The following is a 24,755-nucleotide window of genomic DNA, read 5'->3' on the forward strand; positions in this document are numbered from 1 at the left end:
CTCAACAAATTTTAAAACGCAGCTCAGATCATTCAGAAAGCTGATATATGGTTTATTTCCCCCTCTGTGGAAGAGCAGTAAGCACCTCTCAATGGGTACTATTTTATATCCAAGATATGGACAAAGTATGGTTCGATTCCACTTCATAAAACAGCTTCAAAATTAACCATACACATTACACACCTCAGTATATCCCATGCTTGCTGCAGCAATAAGCGCTTGTTGAACTGCGTGGCTCTTTTTAAACACGCCCTGCTGTTGCCCTGCCAGTGTCCAATCAGCCTGGATCAGAAACTTAACAATTTCCAAGTGGCCACGCAGTGCTGCATGGACCAAAGCACACTGACCATTCTTATCCAAGTGGTCCACCTTTGGAAAAGAGGAGAGAGTCAGTTCAATCAAGAATCTCAAAATCACTTCCACTAAAGTAATGCACCAGGAGGAGGTAATTGAAGATCTGAAATTTCCTTTGGAATAAAAGATTCATTAGTTTCAGCCACACATTTTGGCTACAAGTCAATGAATACTGTAGCCCTAAATACTCTGGTACAGCAATATGTCCACAATCAGTTTAATCATAACTGCCTGAAGCATAAAGGTTTGATAGAAAAGGGAAAAGGGAATGCAGGAAATATTTACTAAGTCACTAAGAGTCAATGAAAATATTTTTTTAAACTGACATGACTAAGTAGAGCACCTAAAGGTTCATTAAGTAAATATGAATACAACATATCAATGCTTGTCATTTACTTTTGAGGACTTACCTTTGCACGTTTTTTGGACAGAAGATGTATAACAGTAAGGTGTCCAGAAGCTGCTGCATATCCCAAAGGAGTCAGTCCACTCTCTGAGCAAGCATCCACATTTGCTCCAAACTCTAGCAGGAGGGCAACCATGTCTGAGTTACCAAGGTGGGCCTGAACGCAGAGTATTGGGGCGTTGTTCAACACTTCAGTCCGGTAATTCACATTGGCACCACCCAAAATAAGCAAACGACTGACCTACGTATTGGCAAAATTCACAGTATTAACATTGTGGTTAAAAAAAATTAGAATTAATGATACAGGCTAGCATTGTACAACAGACATTGTGGGCTGGTCTTTTTGGGTGAAATGCTCAGCTGATCTTTCTCTACCACCCCACCATAAATGTGTTAAATACGCAGTTAACGTGGTTTGTCTTTGTTTCCCTTATGCTGTAGAAATGCATCCTCACAACACAGTATTTGCAATAGCAAAGTAATACATTTTCCATTAAAGCATTAGAACTTCAGTATAATTTCTGAATACCTTACATTCTGAAATCAACCAAAATGACATAGGAACAAATATGCATAATTCTAATGTTAAACTATCCTTCATAATAGGAACTTCATATTGCTAAATGTTCTATATAACCATCCCCTTTAATAAATAATTCACTAACTCTGTCCCAACTATTCCCCATCACCTGTGATATGCTCCACTAATTAGATCAAATGATTCATTATTTCAGGAACTGTGAATCAAACTGAACACCATGCAATCAGAAGTAATTCCCTTTTCTCAATTCCTTCATCTCCACAGCATCTGTTCCCAGGATGAGGCTTTCCTTTCCAGGACATTAGAGATGTCCTCCTCCTTCAAAGAACAGGGTTTCCCTTCCTCCACCATTGATGCTGCCCTCATGCACATTCGTGCTCACACATTGTCCCACCGATTTTATAGTGATAGAGTTCCTCTTGTCCTTACCTACCACCCCATGAGCCTCTGTATCTAACACATCACTCTCCGCAACTTTCGTGATCTTTAGTGGGATCTTATCATCAAACGCATCTTTACCTCCTCCCCACTTTTTGCTTTCTGCAGGGATTGCACTGGCTATGATTCCCTTGTCCATACTCCCCTCCCCACCAATTTTCCTCCTGGCACCTACCCCTGCAAGTGGCAGAAGTTCTACACCTGGCCATTTACCACCACCCTCACCTCTATTCAGAGCTCCAAACAGTCCTTCCAGGTGAGGGAACACTTCACCTGCAAATCTGTTGGGGTCATCCACTGTATCCAATGCTCCCAATGAGGCCCCTTTTGCATTGGTGAGAACTGATGTAGATTGGGTGACCGCTTTGTTGAGCACCTTTGCTCCATCCACAAAGAGCAGGATTTCCTGGTGGCCAACCTTTTCAGTTCCAATCTCCATTCCTATTCTGCCATGTCAGTCCATGGCCTCCTCTTATGCCACAATGTGGCCACTCTTTGGTTGGAGGAGCAACACCTTATATTCTGTCTAGGCTGCCTCCAACCTGATGGCATGAATATCAATTTTCTAATTTTGGTCAAATTTCCCCCTCCCCCTTTATTTCCCCACTCTAGCCGCCCTTTTATCCCTTCTCCACACCTGCCTATGACCTCCCTTTGGTACCTCTCCTTCTTCCCTTTCTCCCATGGTTCACTCACCTCTCCTATCAGATTCCTTTTTCTTCAGCCCTTTACCCTTTCTACCTATCACTTCCCAACTTCTTGCTTCATTCCTTCTGCCCCACCCACTTGTACTCCATCCTCTCCCCCCATCTTCTTATTCTGGCTTCTTCCTCCCTTTCCAATACTGGTGAAGGATTTTGGCTCAACACATCGACTATTTGTTTACCCCATGGAGGCTTCCTGACCTGCTGAGTTCCTCCAGCATTTTGTGCATGTTGCTCTGGATTTCCAGCATCTGCAGAATCTCTTGTGACCAAGTAATCATCACATTTTCAGTTCTGATCTTGGAATGATCCATTCTGATTTGATCCAAATAAACAAATCACAGAGAGGCACTGTTCTGAGGATCTCCTGCTGTGATGTCCTGAGTGTGAGGTAACTGACCTCCAATAACTATAACCATTTTCCTTTGTGTGAGGAAGACTCAGGTTAGTGGGGAGTTTTCCCTGATGACCTCTGGCTTCATTTTATTTAGACTTCTTGATCTCACATTGGGTTAAATATTACCTTAATTTCAAAGGCAGTCACTCTCACTGACCTTTAGAAATCAGTTCTTTTCTCTATATTTAGATCAAGAACTGTGTAGAACTAAGTGGTCATAAATGAAAGCAAATTAAGCACAGTGAGCAAGTTTTTAGTGAGAGCAGGGGTTCCCAACCTTTTGTATAACATGATCCAATACCATTAAGCAAGGTTTGAGAACCCCTGGGTTAGAGTGCTGGTGATTACATGGTAAGGCAATTAGCTATATTGCATTTATCCTGCTTTTTATGGACAGGAGATGCCTACCATGGTCAGGTAGATGGCAGCATTGCAGCTATACTGGAACAGTTTGGATAGAGGTACAACTTACTCTGGAGAACTTCAGCGAGATATCATCAGGGTCCATAGTCTCTGCTATTTCCAGTGTGCTCAATTCCATCCCCACCCTACAGTTTGCATTAAAGTCAAATAATTGTGTGTCCTAATCCAAAAGAACACATGATAAAAAGTTCACAGCTTTCTGGTGACTGGTCTACAGCATATGAAAAACAAATGCCTAATTTGCTTACTGATGTTTCAAGCTATCGGCTATATTTTATTTAATTCCAATGAAAAGTGAGCTGTCTACCAGTGAAAGGAAGATTTAATTTGAGATTACTGGTGTACAAGGTCAATGATTGAAGACCATTGTTAACATAAAATTCATCAAAATCTAGTCTAACTATTGGTTCATTGCTGAGAAAGTATTACAAAGTTGGTTAAACTAATCTGCATTCTCACGTGGAAATAAAACACTTTGTTGGCTGTAAAGTGTTTGGGGCATTCAAGGCTGTGAAAGATGCTAATCAAATGTAAGTATTTCTTTTAATTTAAATATATTCAGTATTGAACCAGCCATAATTCCTTAGAAGCATCTACAAAATACAAGACAACCCATTCAATGTATATTACGTTCCTCTTCAATTTTACCTAATTTACTCTTTCTCTAAAACTAAAGGTACTGTGGAGGTTGTGGTAAGATATCATATTGGGTTAGTAAATTTGCTGATGACACAAAGGTTGGGGGTGTTGTGGATAGTCTAGAGGGCTGTCAGAGGTTACAACGGTACACTGATTCATTGTTTATTGACAATAAACTGGACTGGTCAAAGAACACTGAGGCTGTCTACAAGAAGGGTCAGAGCCGTCTCTATTTCCTGAGGAGACTCAGGTCCTTTAACATCTGCCGGACGATGCTGAGGATGTTCTATGAGTCTGTGGTGGCCAGTGCTATCATGTTTGCTGTTGTGTGCTGGGGCAGCAGGCTGAGGATAGCAGACACCAACAGAATCAACAAACTCATTCGTAAGGCCAGTGATGTTGTGGGGATGGAACTGGACTCTCTCACGGTGGTGTCTGAAAAGAGGATGCTGTCCAAGTTGCATGCCATCTTGGACAATGTCTCCCATCCACTACATAATGTACTGGGTGGGCACAGGAGTACATTCAGCCAGAGACTCATTCCACCGAGATGCAACACAGAGCGTCATAGGAAGTCATTCCTGCCTGTGGCCATCAAACTTTACAACTCCTCCCTTGGAGGGTCAGACACCCTGAGCCAATAGGCTGGTCCTGTACTTATTTCATAATTTACTGGCATAATTTACATATTACTATTTAACTATTTATGGTTTTATTACTATTTATTATCTATCGTGCAACTGTAACCAAAACCAATTTCCCCCGGGATCAGTAAAGTATGACTATGACTATGATAGGATGCAAAACTGGGCTGAGAAGTGGCAGATGGAGTTCAACCCAGGTAAGTGTGAGGTGGTTCATTTTGGTAGGTCAAATATGATGACAGAAATTAGTATTAATGGTAAGACTCTTGGCAGTGTGGAGGATCAGAGGGATTTTGGGGTTCGAGTCCACAGGACACTCAAAGCTGCTGCGCAGGTTGACTCTGTGGTTAAGAAGGCATACAGTGCAATGGCCTTCATCAATCGTGGGATTGGGTTTAGGAGCTGAGAGGTAATATTGCAGCTATATAGGACCCTGGTCAGATCCCACTTGGAGTACTGTGCTCAGTTCTGGTCGCCTCACTACAGGAAGGATGTGGAAACCATAGAAAGGGTGCAGAGGAAATTTACAAGGATGTTGCCTGGATTGGGAAGCATGCCTTATGAGAATAGGTTGAGTGAACTCGGCCTTTTCTCCTTGGAGAGATGGAGGATGAGAGGTGTCCTGATGATAGAGGTGTATAAGATGATGAGAGGCATTGATCGTGTGGATAATCAGAGACTTTTTCCCGGGGCTGAAATGGCTAGCACAAAAGGGCATAGTTTTAAGGTGCTTGGAAGTAGGTACAGAGGAGATGTCAGGGGTGGGTTTTTTACGCAGAGAGTGATGAGAGTGTGGAATGGGCTACCGGCGACGGTGGTGGAGGTGGAAACGATAGGGTCTTTTAAGAGACTCCTGGGTGGCTACATGGAGCTTAGAAAAATAGAGGGCTATGGGTAAAGCCTAGGTAGTTCTAAGGGAGGGACATGTTTGGCACAGCTTTGTGGCCCGAAGGGCCTGTATTGTGCTGTAGGTTTTCTATGTTTCTATGTGTAGTATTTTGGGGCAGGTGTAGTCAACCACGACCTTTGAAGTGAGACGACCGGAGACAGCTCTGCTTACTACAGACGAGATAAGCTGGGTTGACTGTGACAATGTGTATTCAAGCCAGAGGAGTGAGGTCTCTGTAATGAGACTTTTCCAGAAAGGAAACATCGTGTTCCTTTACTCAACAGGGGGTGCCGGAGACAGACAAGGTAACAGAAGGGTATGAAACATACCCAAAACCCAAGGCCCTATAGTGTTTACGAACTTCAAAATATTAATCAGCTGTCTGCTTGAAGTTTTGATTAACTTTAGATGATTGATCTTGCGAGTAAGGGATTCAAACATATACCATTCAGAATGATCAATATGTGTAACTGCTGAGCCAATTTCTGTATAAAAATAGCAGTTTCCTGTTCAGATTTCAGAACCGTGTGGATGACGGGCTGATGTTGTTCTCCTCAAAGGAATGGTTGAGTTGTAAGGGTCTGGGTGTCCTGAGCCCAGATATTTTATTATTTTGCTTTATTTTATTAGCGGGGACAAGATACTTCGACAGTACCTTACTGAAAATTCTACAAGAGTTCTTTAGACTAAAAATTATGTTTCACCTTCCAGAGCAAACTTATTGAAAACAAAGTTTAAATACAATTTTGATACTCCTAAAGACTCTGCCAGACTCATCTCCCTGGAGTGTCCAACAGCGGTCTGAATTCTCTGGCAACGTTCCAAAAAGAACACTGCACAGGGAATAATGTAATTTGATTTGTGGCTTATGTGTAATTCACATCAAACTGCAATTGCAACCCATTCCAGGTAAAGCCCTGTTAAAATTTGAAGTGATGAAAAACAACATGAAAATGGTTGTTACTGTATTTCATTCCATTGTAATTTCAAGGCCATTATCATTACCCATACTGTTGTAGTTCAAGGCTATTATCATTACCCATCAAATGTTGGAGGAACTCAGCAGGCCAGTCAGCATCGATGGAAAAAGAGTACAGTCGACGTTTCGGGCCAAGACGTTGACTGTTGACTCTTTTCCATAGATACTGCCTGGCCTGCTGAGTTCCTCAAGCATTTGGTGTGTGTTGCTTGGATTTTCAGCATCTGCAGATTTTCTCTTGTTTGTGATATCATTACCCATGTTGTGTTTAGTTTCCCTTCTCATTCTGTTTTTTTTTGGAGTTTTTTTTCTTTGTTTTGGCAGGGGCATTTGAGGGCTGTTGGCAAGGATAGATTTTATTTCCTGCTTCTAGTTTCCCCACAAGAAGGTGATGCTGAGCCACCTCTTGAATTACTTCAGTCTTTTTGGTGAAGGTACTCCCACAGTGCCCTTGGGTAGGAATTTCCAGGACTCAAACCCAGAAATCACGCAGGACCTGTGATATATTTCCAAGCTTGGATGGTGTATCTGCTTGGAGGGGGAATCCTCATAGAGTGGCATTCCTTTATGCCTGTCTTAGTGGTAAGAGTTGCAGGTTTGAGAAGTCTGGGTGAATCATTAGAGCACCTTCTGTAAATCGTAGATATCACTATCAAATGCAGACCTGTGAAGGGATAAATAATGATTCTATGTACTAGATAGTCTACACTGTTAAAGCTTCCACATAAATGAATAAGATGTCAGAAGGCTTCAAGGTACGCCCTTCTGTTGCTAATAGTGAGGGATTCAAAATTCAAAATATTAATTAAAATATGGCTTTTTGGCATTTTGCAGTTAAATAATATATTGAACATGTCAGAGGCTACCTAACGGGGATTATATTAAGTGCAGTACAACCCAGCTGGTCGATGCCATGACTGCACATTTAATTGGCTTAATTAATAAAATATGATAATGAATTACATCATTTTGTTTGATGTTTTTATTAAGCTACCATGACTCTCTGGAGATAACAACCTGAAATTGCTCCTTAAATATTTGCCAAATCACCAAAGAATAGCACACGTAAAAGCCTTTTCGTGTGTCCTATATATTTTATAAGCTCATTAGCCCTTTCTGCAGGGATCATAAAACCAATCACAACTAGATTTTTCTTTTAGAATCCCTATTCTAGTTCTTTCTCGTGTCTCCCTTTAATCCTTTCATTGCTGCATAATGATCATGTGAAACTACCTTAACTAAATACAAACCCCATTTCCAGAAAAGTTGGGATATTTTCCAAAATGCAATAAAAACCAAAATCTGTGATGTTAATTCACGTGAACCTTTATTTAACTGACAAATGTACAAAGAAAAGATTTTCAATAGCTTTACTGACCAACTTAATTGTATTTTGTAAACATACACAAATTTAGAATTTGATGGCTGCAACACACTCAACAAAAGTTGGGACAGAGTTAAAATAAGATTGAAAAGTGCACAGAATATTCAAGTAACACCGGTTTGGAAGACTCCACATTAAGCAGGCTAATTGGTAGCAGGTGAGGAATCGTGACTGGGTATAAAAGTAGCGTCCATCAAAGGCTCAGTCTTTGCAAGCAAGGATGGGTCGTGGCTCACCCCTTTGTGCCAAAATTCGTGAGAGAATTATTAGTCGGTTCAAAAGGAACATTTCTCAATGCAAGATCGCAGAGAATTTAGGTCTTTCAACATCTGCAGTACATAATATTGTGAAAAGATTCAGAGAATTCAGAGGCATCTCAGTGCATAAAGGGCAAGGTCGGAAACCACTGTTGAATGTGCGTGATCTTCGAGCCTTCAGGTGGCACTGTCTAAGAAACCGTCATGCTACTGTGACAACTACAGCCACCTGGGCTCGGGACTCCGGAAAACCATTGTCACTCAACACAGTCCATCACTGCATCCAGAAATGCAACTTGAAACTGTATTACGCAAGGAGGAAACCATACATCAACTCTATGCAGAAACACCGGCGAGTTCTCTGGGCCTGAGCTCATCTCAGATGGACCGAAAGACTGTGGAACCGTGCGCTGTGGTCAGATAAGTCCACATTTCAGCTAGTTTTCGGAAAAAACAGGCGTTGAGTTCTCCATGCCAAAGATGAACACAACCATCCAGATTGTTATCAGCGAAAGGTGCAAAAGCCAGCATCTGTGATGGTATGGGGGTGCATCAGTGCCCACAGCATGGGTGAGCTTCACGTATGTGAAGGTATCATTGACTCTGAGGCGTATATTAGGATTTTAGAGAGACACATGTTGCCATCAAGGCGACGTCTCGTCCTGGGACATCCATGCTTATTTCAGTAGGACAATGCCAGACCACATTCTGCACGAGCTACAACAGCGTGGCTTTGTAGACACAGAGTGCGTGTGCTTGACTGGCCTGCTGCCAGTCCAGATCTATCTCCTATTGAAAATGTATGGCGCATCATGAAGAGGAGAATCAGACAACGGAGACCACGGACTGTTGAGCAGCTGAAGTCTTATATCAAGCAAGAATGGACAAAATTTCCAATTGCAAATCTACTACAATTAGTATCCTCAGTTCCAAAACGATTAAAAAGTGTTATTAAAAGGAAAGGTGATGTAACACAATGGTAAACATGCCTCTGTCCCAACTTTTGTTGAGTATGTTGCAGCCATCAAATTCTAAATTTGTGTATGTTTACAAAATACAATTAAGTTGGTCAGTAAAACTATTGAAAATCTTTTCTTTGTACTTTTGTCAGTTAAATAAAGGTTCACGTGAATTAACATATCACAGATTTTTGATTTTATTGCATTTTGGAAAATATCCCAACTTTTCTGGAAATGGGGTTTGTAGAATAAACAGATTCCAGGTTTGAATTCTTTCCTGTAGAGATTTAACCTCAGCCTAGTTTGTTTTGGGAGAGCAAGAATTGGTCGCAATACACTTGAACTGAAAGTTAGGTCCAATTGCCAAAATTTAATTGTTTCATTAGCTTACATTCATCTCACTTACAATTTTATAAAATTAAATATTTAAATTCAAAGTCAACAGCTATCTGACAACTTTTATTATTTATCAGTATTTGAAACTTGAGCAATCATAACAGACAACCACTAATATATTTTAAAAAGTGGCTCTAACAATGAGACCTGTGCAAAACTCTTCAAACTGGAAAAAAATCATTCCCATTGCTATTTTGTGGCTTTAGCCAATAACTTATGCATACGGCCATGGCTTCTTTAATCCAAAGGGCTTTCGTTCTACCAATGTCTAGTTTGTGTTACTTCAAGGTGCCATTTTGAAACGTAACATCCACACCATTAAAATAAAATGTCTGTTGATAGGGTGAAGACCAAAAGAAGATGGTTGGCATAGACTAATGTTGACTAGTAGTGAGTGCTGAAGGCTGAGTACTGAAGTGCTCAGTACAGCAGCTAATCTGTTTGGAGGAGGTTTAAAGAGGATGGACAGAGGAGAAAGAAAAACATAAAATTTGCTTGAACTATAATAGTCATAGAAAACTACAGCACTGAAACAAAAGTTGAGTGCTGGGGAAGCATCTGCGGAGAAGGAAACATCACAGTAAACAAGGAATTGAAATTCAAGAAAACTTCAGATGCTGGAAGTCTGAAAGAAAAATAAAAACTGTTGGAAACATTCAGGTCAGGCAGTACCTGTGAAAAGAGAATAAAGAGCTAAAGTGCCCTGAGAGGCCACAGACCCCGCAGCCGCTATGTTCAGATGCTGCCACCATCCCAGCATTTCCTACTCTCATACCAGATTTGGTCAGATCTGATACTAAATAGAAAAGTGGATTATTTGAAATAACTGAATTCAGTGTTGAGTACAAAAAGATTACACGTGAGGTGCTGTTCTTGAGATTATGATGAGCTTCAGTGGAATAATGCCAAGAGGCCCAAGACAAAATTAAAGTGCAAGAGACTAAAGTGCATTCAGCAAACCTGTTGCTCATAAAGGGGAGAAACTATCATGAACATCAAATACTGTACACTAAACTGAAATTGGTGGCAGGGTGTGGCTACATCTCTACCAAATAAGGTGTAAGGCGCTCCATCCCTCCGCTAGCCTGTAGGTCACCTATGGACAAGGTGCAGCACTTGCTTAGCACCCCCACCCCTGATCAGGGTCACATGAAGCCATGGGAGCAGATCGTAGATGGCTGTACGTGAGCAGCTGGTGCACATCACAAGACATGGTTATGTGACCACTGACACTGCCCAGAAGAAGGCATTGCCAGGAACAATCATGATCATGGAAAGACCATGATCGCTCATGTCATTCGACACGGCACTTAATGACCAAACAAACCTTCTAGGAGTCTGAACCTATCAATCATTGCTCACACTCCTTTTTATTTATTCACAACTTTCATGGTACTCTGGTGCTTTCTCCATTGCAGTTGGGATGCGTCTCTATCAAAGTTGGGCAGGAAGGATCCTGTACTACTTAATCTACATTTTACTCTGCTATTATACATAAATTTCTCTTGTTTACTTCTCATAATCAATTTCATTATTTCACACAGTATGCAGTAATACTGCTCCCCCCAGCTTTCAATACAGATGGTCCTGAAAACTTTCAAGCTTCATATTAGATATTCACACAGCGCCAGAACTCTGATCACTAGATCAGAAAGGGCAGTTGGGAGAACACACACCAATCCTCATCTCTGGGTCAGTAGTGGAAAGGGTGAGCAGATAAAAGTTCCTGAAGATTTGAAGATCTATCCTGGGCCCAACATATTGATGCAATTACAAAGAAGGCATGACAGTGGCTATACTTCATTAGGACTTTGAGGAGATTTGCTATGCCACCAAAGACAGGAAAATTTCTACAGATGTACCATTCTGACTTGTCATGTCACTGTCTTTTATGGAGGCGCCAATGTACAGGATCGGAAAAAAGCTGCAGAAAGTTGTAAACAATTCCAGTTCCATCATGGACACTGGCCTCCCCACCATTGAGGACATCTTCACAAAGCACTGCCTCAAAAAGGTGGCATCCATCATGAAGGACCCTCAATATCTAGAACATGCCCTCTTCTCATTACTACTATCAGGGAGGAGGGTACAAGAGCCTGGAGGCACACACTCACACACACTTTAGGAACCACTTCTTCCTCTCTGCTATTAGATTTCTGAACGGTCCATAAGCTCCACCTCATTATTTTAATCTCTTTTCATACTATTTATTTATTTTTATATGTCCTGTTGTAACTTATAGTGGTCATTTCACACATTGCACTGTACTGCTACTGTATTTCACAACATATGCCAGTGATAATAAACTTGATTCTGATTCAGCAAAGGCAAGCCTTCTTCACCACTTGGTCCACTTGCTTGGAAAATTTCAGTGAATTGTGGACCTGGGCTTCAAGATCCATCTGCACCTCAATGCTATTAAAGGGCTCTACCATTAACGGTATACTTTCTCCTTCCATTTGACCTCCCAAAGTGTAACAACTCACACTTGCCCGGATTAAACTACCACTTCTCTGCCCATACCTTCAACTGATCTACATCTCACTGTATTTGATAGCCCTTTACACTGTTCATCATTCCACCAATGCTTTGGTTTGGGAAAATACTACTTAAAGAAAACATTGCTACTCCATCTTCAAGAAAATTACAACAGAAGGACCAAACACAAAAGATAAAAGGTGCAGATTTCTCACATGTCCTCCAGAATTTCAAAGTATTAGTGAGCTTTTGGCATGGGTTTTATGGAAGCTTATGGTGTGGTTTGAAATCTGTCATTGATGCCAGGGTAAAAATGGAAAGTACAATATGGAGCTGGCATTAAAAATTGTTTGTAACCACCAACATAGGTTTTTCAAATATGAGAAAGTGAAGTCGAAGAAAATGGTAGACAGCTATACAAACATTGCAAAGTAGAATGCTGAATAGTTTAGGATAGATTTGTTTGAAATTTACATGTACCAGATACCATAAATTATATTCAGTTGGAAACCAAAGAAATCGGGTGCTATGATAATGAAGGTAGCAGGTAAAGCTGATTTATCAAAAGAGGAAGTGTTTTGGATCCTTTATCCTTCTGTGGTTCCTAGTATAAATTATTTGTGATTTGACATAAGTAAAGCATATAAACAGAAAACTCTGTGTTCTAGGCTTCTTAAATCACTACAGGTTCACTTAATTGCAGTTAAGTGCTGAGAATAACAAACCTCAAGAGTAATAAACTCAACATTTTGTATAATTTTAGTTTTTGCATTGTTTTACTTCACTTAAGTTATTAAATGATTTCTAAATACGTGTGCAGTTTTAAAGTATACAATAATGACCATGCGGAAAAGATTTACAATTTTTTAAAAACTGTTAACGATAAAAATTAGGAAACCTGATAATGGAAACAGAAATTTGTGGCACAAGAACAGACCATTTGGCTTTCCATTCCTCTAAGTTTATTCAAATTAAAAAGAAAACACCCAAACTTCACTACTAATTATGGCTTTACCTTAATGTTCGGAGTGTATAAATTGCGTAAAGATGCTAATGCTGTGGACAGTCCTTCTGTACTGTATGATATCCACAACCCTTGCAGAATTGAGGATGAAACTCCAACCTTTTTGCTTAGGCCCTTAAAAAGGAAAGAGGAATAGTAAGCAAATTTACTGCAGAATAAAATTAGAAATAACTTTGTTAAATGCTCGAATGTAGTAAAATGGAGGCAAATCTGTTTATGTATGATTTCTGCTAGATCATAATTAACTTCAATATGTTATATAAAGTTAACATTTCACTCAAAACTGCATGAAACTAATGACCAAGAACACACATCTCTTCTCTCATTCAACCTTTGAATATTATACAAGGAGCAGAATCCAGCATTAAGGAAATACAAATTCTGTGTTAAATGTGACAGTTAGACAGGTCCACAATCCCATGTCCGAAATCCTTGGGGCCAGTTGCATTTCGGAATTCAGAATCCCTTCTTATTGGTTCCAGGACCCCCCGCGGATACCAAAAAACACGTATGCTCAAGTCCCTTATTTAACCTGTCTCAATGCAGTGGACTTTAGGACCCAGCAGAGCTCTTGACTTACGCACATCCTCCCGTATACTTTAAATCATCTCTAGATTACTTATAATGCCTAATACAATGTAAATGCTATGTAAGTAGTTGTTATACTGTATTGTTTAGGGAATAACAACAAGAAAAAAAATTCAATAAAACATAAAAATATACAGCTTCAAACAAACCGAATCAAACACATGGTAAATGACTTATTGGAATAAATGTAGAACGTCACTCTCACTATAAAACTTCAGTAACTTGTCTTTCTGTTGATTTAAATCATATACAGTGGTAGTTCCGACACCATACTCTTCAGTAAGATGCCGCACAGACACACCACAATCAAGCTTTTGCAATAACTCCACTTTCTGTGTTATTGATAATGATAGATGCTTCCTTCTTTTTTTCTCATTGTTACCCATAGGGGTATCTGCAGCTCTTTTTGACATTTTCACAGTGAAATTAAACACAAAGTCAACAGTGAACACAAAATATCAGCGAACAGCAAAAGCACATGTAACCAGTACAAGTGCTGAGGCAAAACTGACGTCTGGCGGCCTCTGCTAGTGCTGCCACGTCACACCCGAGTGACATCAGCTGTTGGTGAAAAAAACTTCAGTTTTCAGAGTTTTTTGGATTTCAGAATTTCGGATAAGGGATTGTGAACCTGCATATCAAAAACTAGAGAAAATGAATTGAATAGGTGGAATTAGACTTGTGTTTTTAAACTTGCATGCACTAAATGTTAAAGATTCCAATACTGAGTTTTTGATTGATTGTGGCTTGTCGTTACATGATGTGTTATTCTCTGGAACTACAGGACCTGGATTTGCCAAAATTCCTGCCCTAAATGCAGTTAGGAGAAGAAAATGGTGGAAGGATAGACATACTACAGTAAGATGGAAGGGAAAATAAAAATAAACATCACTGTTTTATGTAATACACATTGTGTTTTTTTCATACATAATCAAATACCTTGAAAATATGAGCTTTAAGAATGTGATGTCCCAGCTCAATGGTCTGTTGACGGTTCAGTTTGCCTTCTTGACGAGAGAACCAAAATGCCAGCAATGTGTGGCCACTCCTGAGCAGAACAACAGAATTAATTTTAGAATTATATTTTGGAGATAATTGTACACTATTGACCATAAAGGTGGTAATTTACTTCCATGAATTTCTGCTCCAGACACAATTAAGAGAAGTGCGTCAGCTATGTAACAAACAGAAACATTGAATGACTATCATATGAGTTTCATATCCTCAATATCTCCTTAAGCATTTACAGCTAACAAAGCACTTAGTGAAGTTTATACATTGACTTAATTTAGGAAAAAAATGTTGTCAATTTGCAAACAGCAAATTTACCTACAAAATTTTACACATAGCAATCCCTGCAACACAGCAGTAAGTTGATAAGTAAACACAGGCTAAGAAAGAACACTGTAAAAACATGCTGTGCAGATAAAATTTTGCTTAACTGGAATATTACAGCAAGACCATGCTTATTTTCAAGCCTTTTGTCATTTGACAGGAAAATGTCTAGCAGAATTTTCATAAATACTAGAAAGATGGTTCTGATTTAAAACTCACTCTCCCCAAGTAATGTCAACAATAGTAGAATACTAACTTTCAATCCCAACATGATTTTCTGCTTTGTTGACCCAAAAAATGACAGTTCCTTTTTACTCACAGAACAGTCTGATTTCACTGACCACATTTCACCTGAAATTGTGTTATTTAACAGATCAAAACTTCAATCGCATTCCTTAGTTCACATGCACATCACCTGGTGCCACTTTATGTACATACAATCAGTCTATGTACCGTAACAGTTAACTGTACATTATTTTTTATAGGATTGCTTTTATATTTGGTATTTATTGTTTCTTTCGTTTTGTTTTTTGTTGTGTTCTTTATGCTTAATGTGTTTTTATGCTGCATCGGATCCAGAGTAACAATCATTTTGTTCTCCTTTACACTCGTGTACTAATGACACAAGTCATTCTTGGTCAGCTACATCCCCACACTCTGAAACCTCACTACTTTCCCTATACACAGTTTACACTTATCACCTAGCCCTCTATGCGTCTTCAAGAACATTTCTAATTCAAAAATGGACTTGCTACACTAAATCCCCCGTTGTTCAACAGAATGGAGACACTTCATAAACAGGAGTATTTGATGTAGACACAAGGACCAGGTGAGAGGAATCACTGTTATGCAAGATCCTATCCAACTAGAGTTTACAGTGATCATTGCCTACAGTTTGACTTCCCTGAGGAGCAAAGTCTACATTGGTTATACTTCATCAAGATAGTCCTATCTGAGATCTGTGACTTCAAATACCACTTCATATATATGCCCGGACTCTGTTGATGAGAGTCACTTTCAGTTTCCTAGCTTCAGGATTATCTGAGGCTACTTCCCCCTTTCACAGTTTGTTGCTCACCGCAGCATTAGAATAATGACCCAAATCCATACTCAATGACAGAAGACTTCATCCACATTTCTTCCAGCCCTCAAGAGGAGACACTGGTTATGATCAAATGCACCCCCTAATTGCAGCCAATTACAGATTGCCACTGTGTCCCTTATGGAGAGCTTCCTGGTAACTTACTGCTGAAATTGGTAACAACACAAAGGTAAATCAGAAATTAAATTATGAAGAGGATATAAAGAGGCTACAAAGGGATATAGACAGATTAAGTGAGTGGGCAAAGATTTGGCAAATGGAATATAATGTGAAAAAATGAGAAACTGCCCACTTTCACAAAAAAAAATTAAGAAGACAAATCATTTAACTGGAGAGAGATTTCATGGCTCTGATTTGCAAAGGTACCTGGGAGTTCTTGTGCATGCTTCACAAATTACAGTATACAAGCAATTAGGAAAGCCAACAGTATGTTATTGACTATTTCTGGAGGAACTGAGTCCAAATTAGGACATTTTGAGGTGATACTAAAGTACCATAATTTCGTGTTGGCCTTTTAACTTATGAAAAATTTTACTGAGTAAATCTTAAGTATATACAGTAAAACAATATGGGAGGTAAATGATATGTTGGTCTTTATTCCAAGCAGAATGGAACACAGAGTTAGTTTAACCATATTTGTAATACAGGATGCAAGTTTAATTTCCAAGGCCAAGGAAGAAAATACAAATCTTGCAGTCAATGCAGCACAATTACAATTACAACTACAATTCTGATTCCAAATAATGAAGGGACTAAGAATAGCAATTGAGTAAGCTTGGCCTACATTTATTAGAGCTTAGAGGAATGGTAAGTGATCTATTTGAGAGGGGTTAACTAAGCAGTTTCTTCTTGGAGGATTGTCCAGAACAAGGGTCATAATCACAAGATAAAGGGTCACCTAATCTAGGAATGAAATCATGAGAATCACTATGCTATATTCTTAATAAATGCATTGAAGTGAAATTGTTTGCCTTATAAATAGAGCCATATACACATAATGAATGAAGTCTACTGGCTGAAGGCTCATTGAGAATGCCCAACAATCACAGACTGGGCTTCAGAGGCAGAAAACTTCAAAAGGTAAATGGCTTTGAATCCAGAATCAGAATCAGAATCAAGTTTATTATCACCGGCATGTGTTGTGAAATTTGTTAACTTAGCAGCAGCAGTTCAATGCAATACATAATACAGAAGAAAAAAAACAAAATAAAACAATAATAATTAAATAAATCAATTACAGTATACATATATTGAATAGATTAAAAATTGTGCAAAAATCAGAAATAATATATCTTCCTGTGTTTTTTTTCTTTTTACAGCATATGGGATGCTGACTGCAATATCCCTCAACAGAAGGACCAAAAATCTCCCTCAATTGCTCTTCTTAGGACAGATCTAAAATCAGTCTTGCAAACGGTTCTGCACTGACTGCAAGATCATTGCTTTCCTTCTTGGCCACTTATCTAAAAATCTAAACATGGACAGTGTTCAAAGGAGGGATTCTAGGATTGAAAGGCTTATCATGCGAGGAGCGTTTGACGGCTCTGGGCCTGTACTCACTGGAATTCAGAAGAATGAGCAGTAATCTCACTGAAATCTGTCAAATGTTGAAAGGCCTCAGTAGAGTGGATGTGAAGAGGATGTTTCCTTTGGTGGGAGAGTCTCAGACCAGAGGATACAGCCTCAGAATAGAGGGGTGTCCATTTAAAATGGAGATGAGGAAGAATGTCTTGAGCCAGAGAGTGGTGAATCTGTAGAATTTGTTGCCACAGTTGACTGTGGAGGCCATGTCACTGGGTATATTTAAGGCAGAGGTTGATAGATTCTTGATATCAGGGCATGAAGGGATATGGGGAGAAAGCAGGTGATTGGAGCTGAGAGGGAAATGGGTCAGACATGATGAAATTGCGGAGAAGACTCGATGGGCCAAATGGCATAATTCTGCTTCTATATCTTATGGTCTAAAAGCCATGGAAGAAAAAAAATTGCATACACTATTCCAAATATGGTCAATCTAAAGCACTGTTCAATTGGAAGTCTGTTGTGCTCCAATCAGCTTGGAATAAAGGCTAGCATACCATTTAGCTTTCTGAATGTTTTCTATACATCATCTGGGTGAACAGTTCTCTGCCGATAAAATTGATAGCTATCAGTAGTACTTTCATATGAGGTCTACTGGAGTTGAAGCAAAGAGTGGCGATGTTACATTGATAGAAGAGAGTCAGTGGGTGTTGTATACTTGGACTTTCAGGAGGTCTTTGACAAGGTGCCACACACGAGGTTGCTTAACAAGCCTATGATATTACAGAAAGGACAATAGCATGGATAGAAACTTGGCTGACTGGCAGGAGTCAAAGTGTGTGAATAAAGGGGGCCTTTTCTGGGTGGCTGCCAGTGACTAGTGGTGTTCTGCAGGGGCCTGTGTTGGAAACACTTCTTTTTATTTTATATGTCAATGACTTTGATGATGGAATTGATGGCTTTGTGACCAAGCTTATGTACGATACAAAGATAGGTGGAGGGGCAGGTAGAGTTGAGGAAGCAGAAAGGCTTAGAGAGGTTGCGAAAATGGGCAAAGAAGTAGCAGATGGAATACAACGTAGGGAAGTGCATGGTCATGCATTTTGGTAGAAGGAATAAAGGTACAGACTATCTTCTAAATGGGGAAAAAATTCAAAAATTAGAGGTGCAGAGGAAGGCAAATACAAAGATAGCATTCATTTCAAGAGGACTTGAATATAAAAGCAAGGATGTAATGCTTTATAAGGCTTTGGTCAAACTGGACTTGGAGTATTGTGAGGAGTTTTGGGCCCCTTATCTAAGAAAACATATGCGTGCGTTAGAGAGGGTCCAAAGGAGGTTCACGAGAATGATTCCAGTTAATGTATGAGGAGCATATGATGGCTCTGGGCCTGTACTCGCTGGAGTTTAGAAGAATGAGGGGAGGGGGTGGATTCTCATGAAACCTATCGAATATTGAAAGGCCTAGATGGAGTGGATGTGGAGAGGATGTTTTCTATAATGGGGGAGCCTAGGACCAGAGAGCATAGCCTCAGAATAGAGGGACATCCATCAAGAAAAGAGATGAGGAGGAATTTATTTGGATGGAGGGTAGTGAATCTTTGGAACACATTGCCACAGATGGCTGTGCAGGCCAAGTCATCAGGTACATTTAGAGCAGAAGTTGATAGATTCTTGATTAGTCAGGGTGGCAAAGGTTACGGAGAGAAGGCAGGAGAGTGGGGTTGAGAGGGGTAATAAATCAGCATGGTGGAATAGCAGAGCAAACTCGATGGCTGAATGGCTTAATTTTACTTCTATGTCTTATGGACTTCTTGCCATGGGCCCTTAACAAATGATTAGGATTGATTGTTGTGCACATAAACCTAGTTTCACATTGACCCAATTTCTCTCATAGAACATAGAATAGTACAGCACAGTACAGGCCCTTCAGCCCACAATGTTGTGCCGACCCTCAAACCCTGCCTCCCATATAACCCCCCACCTTAAATTCCTCCATATACCTGTCCAGTAATCTCTTAAACTTCACTAGTGTATCTGCCTCCACCACTGACTCAGGCAGTGCAGTCCACGCACCAACCACTCTCTGAGTAAAAAACCTTCCTCTAATATCCCCCTTGAACTTCCCACCCCTTACCTTAAAGTCATGTCCTCTTGTATTGAGCAGTGGTGCCCTGGGGAAGAGGCGCTGGCTATCCACTCTATCTATTCCTCTTATTATCTTGTACACCTCTATCATGTCTCCTCTCATCCTCCTTCTCTCCAAAGAGTAAAGCCCTAGCTCCCTTAAACTCTGATCATAATGCATACTTTCTAAACCAGGCAGCATCCTGGTAAATCTCCTCTGTACCCTTTCCAATGCTTCCACATCCTTCCTATAGTGAGGTGACCAGAACTGGACACAATACTCCAAGTGTGGCCTAACCAGAGTTTTATAGAGCTGCATCATTACATCGCGACTCTTAAACTCTATCCCTCGACTTATGAAAGCTAACACCCCATAAGCTTTCTTAACTACCCTACCCACCTGTGAAGCAACTTTCAGGGATCTGTGGACATGTACCCCCAGATCCCTTTGCTCCTCCACACTACCAAGTATCCTGCCATTTAATTTGTACTCTGCCTTGGAGTTTGTCCTTCCAAAGTGTACCACCTCACACTTCTCCGGGTTGAACTCCATCTGCCACTTCTCAGCCCACTTCTGCATCCTATCAATGTCTCTCTGCAATCTTTGACAATCCTCTACACTATCTACAACACCACCAACCTTTGTGTCGTCTCCAAACTTGCCAACCCACCCTTCTACCCCGACATCCAGGTCGTTAATAAAAATCACGAAAAGTAGAGGTCCCAGAACAGATCCTTGTGGGATACCACTAGTCACAATCCTCCAATCTGAATGTACTCCCTCCACCACCACCCTCTGCCTTCTGCAGGTAAGCCAATTCTGAATCCACCTGGCCAAACTTCCCTGGATCCCATGCCTTCTAACTTTCTGAATAAGCTTACCGTGTGGAACCTTTTAAAAATGCCTTACTAAAATCCATATAGATCACATCCACTGCACTACCCTCATCTATATGCCTGGTCACCTTCTCAAAGAACTCTATCAGGCTTGTTAGACACGATCTGCCCTTCACAAAGCCATGCTGACTGTCCCTGATCAGACCATGATTCTCTAAATGCCTCTAGATACTATCTCTAAGAATCTTTTCCAACAGCTTTCCCACCACAGACGTAAGGCTCACTGGTCTATAATTACCCGGACTATCTCTACTACCTTTTTTGAACAAGGGAACAACATTCGCCTCCCTCCAATCCTCCGGTACCATTCCCGTGGACAACGAGGACATAAAGATCCTAGCCAGAGGCTCAGCAATCTCTTCTCTCGCCTCGTGGAGCAGCCTGGGGAATATTCCGTCAGGCCCCGGGGACTTATCTGTTCTAATGTATTTTAACAACTCCAACACCTCCTCTCCCTTAATATCAGCATGCTCCAGAACATCAACCTCACTCATATTGTCCTCACCATCATCAAGTTCCCTCTCATTGGTGAATACTGAAGAGAAGTATTCATTGAGGACCTCGCTCACTTCCACAGCCTTCAGGAACATCTTCCCACCTTTATCTCTAATCGGTCCTACCTTCACTCCTGTCATCCTTTTTTTCTTCACATAATTGAAGAATGCCTTGGGGTTTTCCTTTACCCTACTCGCCAAGGCCTTCTCATGCCCCCTTCTTGCTCTTCTCAGCCCCTTCTTAAGCTCCTTTCTTGCTTCCCTATATTCCTCAATAGACCCAGCTGGTCCTTGCTTCCTAAACCTCATGTATGCTGCCTTCTTCCTCCTGACTAGATTTTCCACCTCACTTGTCACCCATGGTTCCTTCACCCTACCATTCTTTATCTTCCTCAGCGGGACAAATTTATCCCTAACACCCTGCAGGAGATCTCTAAGCATCGCCCACATGTCCATAGTACATTTCCCTGCAAAAACATCATCCCAATTCACACCCGCAAGTTCTAGCCTTACAGCCTCATAGTTTGCCTTTCCCCAATTAAAAATTTTCCTGTCCTCTTTGATGCTCAAAAATGCTTTAAACAAGCATTACTGGGAGAAGTGAGCTTTGGAAAAGACTTGATGTCATTCCATGCACAGCCCTTATGGCTAAAATACTTAATGATGAGAACTGGGGTAGCATTCACATATTCAGCTGTCCCCTAATAGCATGTGACTTTTGGTCCTAATTATCTAATTTTATATCTGGCCCAAGTCGCCAAAATGATGCAGAGGTTTTCAGAAATGCGGGAGTAGCATTACCTGCCTCCAGTCAACCCAGTGTGAACATTGTACACCTGCTACTCCAGGCAGGCCTGCGCTTAAGGTGATTCTCCAAATAAAACATTTGAGAGATGCTTGCATTGATGCCCTGGAACACCAGTGACTGTAACCATACCAGGACATAGTTCTTCCATACCAGGTATATCCAGTCATTATGTCCTCAGCGACATTAGTTTGAGTTTATTGGTGCTATATTTGACTGTTATTCTTCATTGAATGCTGCCTTGATACTGAATACACTTAATCTCCTCTATTCATACCTTGATGCAAGGTTCTGGCTCATTCTTGTAAAGTATTAATAAACAGCAGAGTAATTGGCTGGGTTGGATTTTAACAATTTCTATCATGGATATCAATAGCAATTTCAGGCGAGGACTATAAGCTCTTAAACAAAACTGTTGCAGGTACACCACTAAAATGTTCCCATATGTTTTATGTTCCTAATGCACACGAGCCATTTAGCTCTTCAATTTCTCAGCAGCAGTACATGCAAATTATAAACTTGAGCATCATGAAACTTCATACCTTAAATATAGATTTTCAACACTTTAAGCAAAATAAAAGCCAAAGATAGAGCAATAAACCCAGAAACCGCTAATTAGTATAATCTTTATTGCTAAGTATTACAATAAGACTGGCTTACCACATATTTCAATCAATTTAGGTGAATCCATCTCTTAATTTTATTTAATAACTTGGTAGGAAGTGTCCCTAATTCTGCATTCCTCTATTGCATACATAAATACTGTTTGAACTGAGTTATGCTAAATAGAAGATATCTACCCATAATAGTACACCTCAGGGTTATACTGACAATGCAGCCTGTAGAATCACTTTCCGTAACTCTGCCTTTGTTGTGTCTGTTTTTTTTTGTATTTTATTATATTCCTTCCTTTATTTTCCTGTGGATGACTACAAGAAAATGAATCTCAAGGTTGTATATGGTTCACACACTTTAATAATAAATTTACTTTGAACTTTGAGGATGATAACATACTCCAATAGCATTTCATATGAGTGACCACTCTGTGTTTCCTTACCTGTTGCATTAAAGAACAGCTTAATATTTGCTCTGAGCAAATACAAGTCTCTAGAGAAAATATAATCTGTTTAAACAGAGGAGATACGCTGAAGGTTAGGGATTTAGTTTCATCTGAGCCTTGTTGTTCTTTTAAATATACTGTAATCTTTTTCTTTAAAATCAATTTGATCATTTGAAAGCACAATGAATTCCTTGGAGATTCAAATGTCAGTCAATGTTTTAGTATAATTCACAAGGTTACTGGGGATTATAGATAGCATTTGGAAAGTCAGGACTTTCCAGGACTGCTTAATTTGCCTTTGGTACTGTAGGCCTGCTTAAATCACTAGTGTGTAGTCCAAGGTGAGAAAGGATAACATGCAAGCAAATATACCATGAATTGTTTTTTTTAAAGAAAAGGATGGACATGGCAAGCAACTGACTGCACAAACTACCAGTGGAGGTCTCAGGTCAGCATCACTACTACTGCAGGTATTCACCAATGATGGCCTTGACATTCTGCTTTGACCTTTCGTAGGTCTTTGTGCTCTTTACCAAGTAAATTCTTTCTAAGTAGACAACTCAACCACGGGCTGATGGACGATGGAAGACCTTTCAGCTGCCATTGCACCACAGGCACACATCTCTACCCAGGTTCAGATCGTTGCCATTATAATGCTGGAATTCATTTTTAGCAGAGGCCCCAATGCAGTGATGGCAGCTGTTCACTCCGTTTTCTGATGGAATGCTAGGCGATCAGCTTCACTGGCCTGCTGGGAAGATGAGGGGTGATGTCAGAAAATCTGAAGAGCATACATCTGCTTCTCTCTGTCAGGATGACAGTATTTGTGATCCTACTACCGCCACTCCACCAGGGTGCTCACAGATGAACGAGTAAGCACACTGGAGTAGAGGAAATGTGTTCAAGAGCGAATGTTGTGTGGCAATTAGCAAACATTCACTTTCTGAGCAAGCAGCTGACATAGTCTTAAAGATGGAGCAGGTTGAGGCTTTCTTTCAGGGAAAGGAAGGAAGATTTCAAAAGTTCCTGCTATTCAATTATAAACTAGCATTCAGTGGAGCTTTTGTACCGGTAGTAGACTGCAGTGATTGCTGAAGCCTGCAGTGTGACAGCCTTCATCTTCTTCAATGGCATGCAGCATTGTTTCAGTTCCTGAGAACTAAAGAGGCAAATAACTAGCTTCAGTTCTTCCAGAACAGACAGGATTGCATTCATCACTGTCCAATTCCAAGTCTGTACCAGGCTAGCTGAATTCAGTTACATCAGCATCTTGAAGTTACAACAGTACTGTACTTAAAACCACCAAAATGAAATGGAAGATAGAGGAAAAACACCGCCATAATGCTAACTATGATTGCTGCATGGTAAATTTAGATTTCAGGCAGAAAGCTAAGTGCTCATAAAAACAAAATGCTAAAGATGCCTAAAGACAAGTTTAAATACAGTGTTGAAAATTCAATGAACTACGGCCACCAATAACTGTTCTTTCCAACTCAAAGAAAACTCTATGAATACATAAGAAATCTCCCATTCAGTAGGATAAACAAGTGAGCTTAAGATGGTGAGTTATACAATATGGTACTTAATAAAATGGACTGTCCATTTTCCTCCACGGATACTGCTGAGTTCCTCCAGCATTTTGTGTGTTGTTCTAGATTTTCAGCATCTGCGAAATCTCTTCTTTCTGAAATGTTATCCATCGTGAAACTGCTGAATATGATGCCTAGCTAATTCTTTCAGAGTAATTCGTGCAGCAGAGGTGTGTGACTACAGCTATGAGATAAAGTTTACTTCCCTTCACTGGGCTGGACGGCATGACCTGACAGACATCACTATTCACTGGTAGGTTGCAGCTGGATGTCTTTTGATCATTGTTGCATCTCGGATCACATGACAAATTTTCATGTATGACAA

At 40.2% G+C, this 24,755-nt stretch overlaps 1 protein-coding gene across 5 annotated transcripts in view; it reads right to left on the minus strand.

Moving 5' to 3' along the window:
* LOC140191404 (protein TANC2-like) overlaps positions 1 to 24,755 on the minus strand; it is a 745,351-nt gene that overhangs the window by 69,084 nt on the left and 651,512 nt on the right. For all 5 annotated transcript variants that reach the window (XM_072248798.1, XM_072248801.1, XM_072248797.1 and 2 more), the window contains 4 exons: positions 14,440 to 14,548; positions 12,904 to 13,026; positions 765 to 1,001; positions 184 to 369 (listed from right to left, as the gene is read on the minus strand). In XM_072248798.1, coding sequence (XP_072104899.1) covers positions 184 to 369; positions 765 to 1,001; positions 12,904 to 13,026; positions 14,440 to 14,548 — 655 coding nt within the window. The remainder of the gene's footprint in view (positions 1 to 183; positions 370 to 764; positions 1,002 to 12,903; positions 13,027 to 14,439; positions 14,549 to 24,755) is intronic.

This window comes from Mobula birostris, chromosome X (genome assembly GCF_030028105.1).
Source record: "Mobula birostris isolate sMobBir1 chromosome X, sMobBir1.hap1, whole genome shotgun sequence".
Lineage (NCBI taxonomy): Eukaryota > Metazoa > Chordata > Chondrichthyes > Myliobatiformes > Myliobatidae > Mobula > Mobula birostris.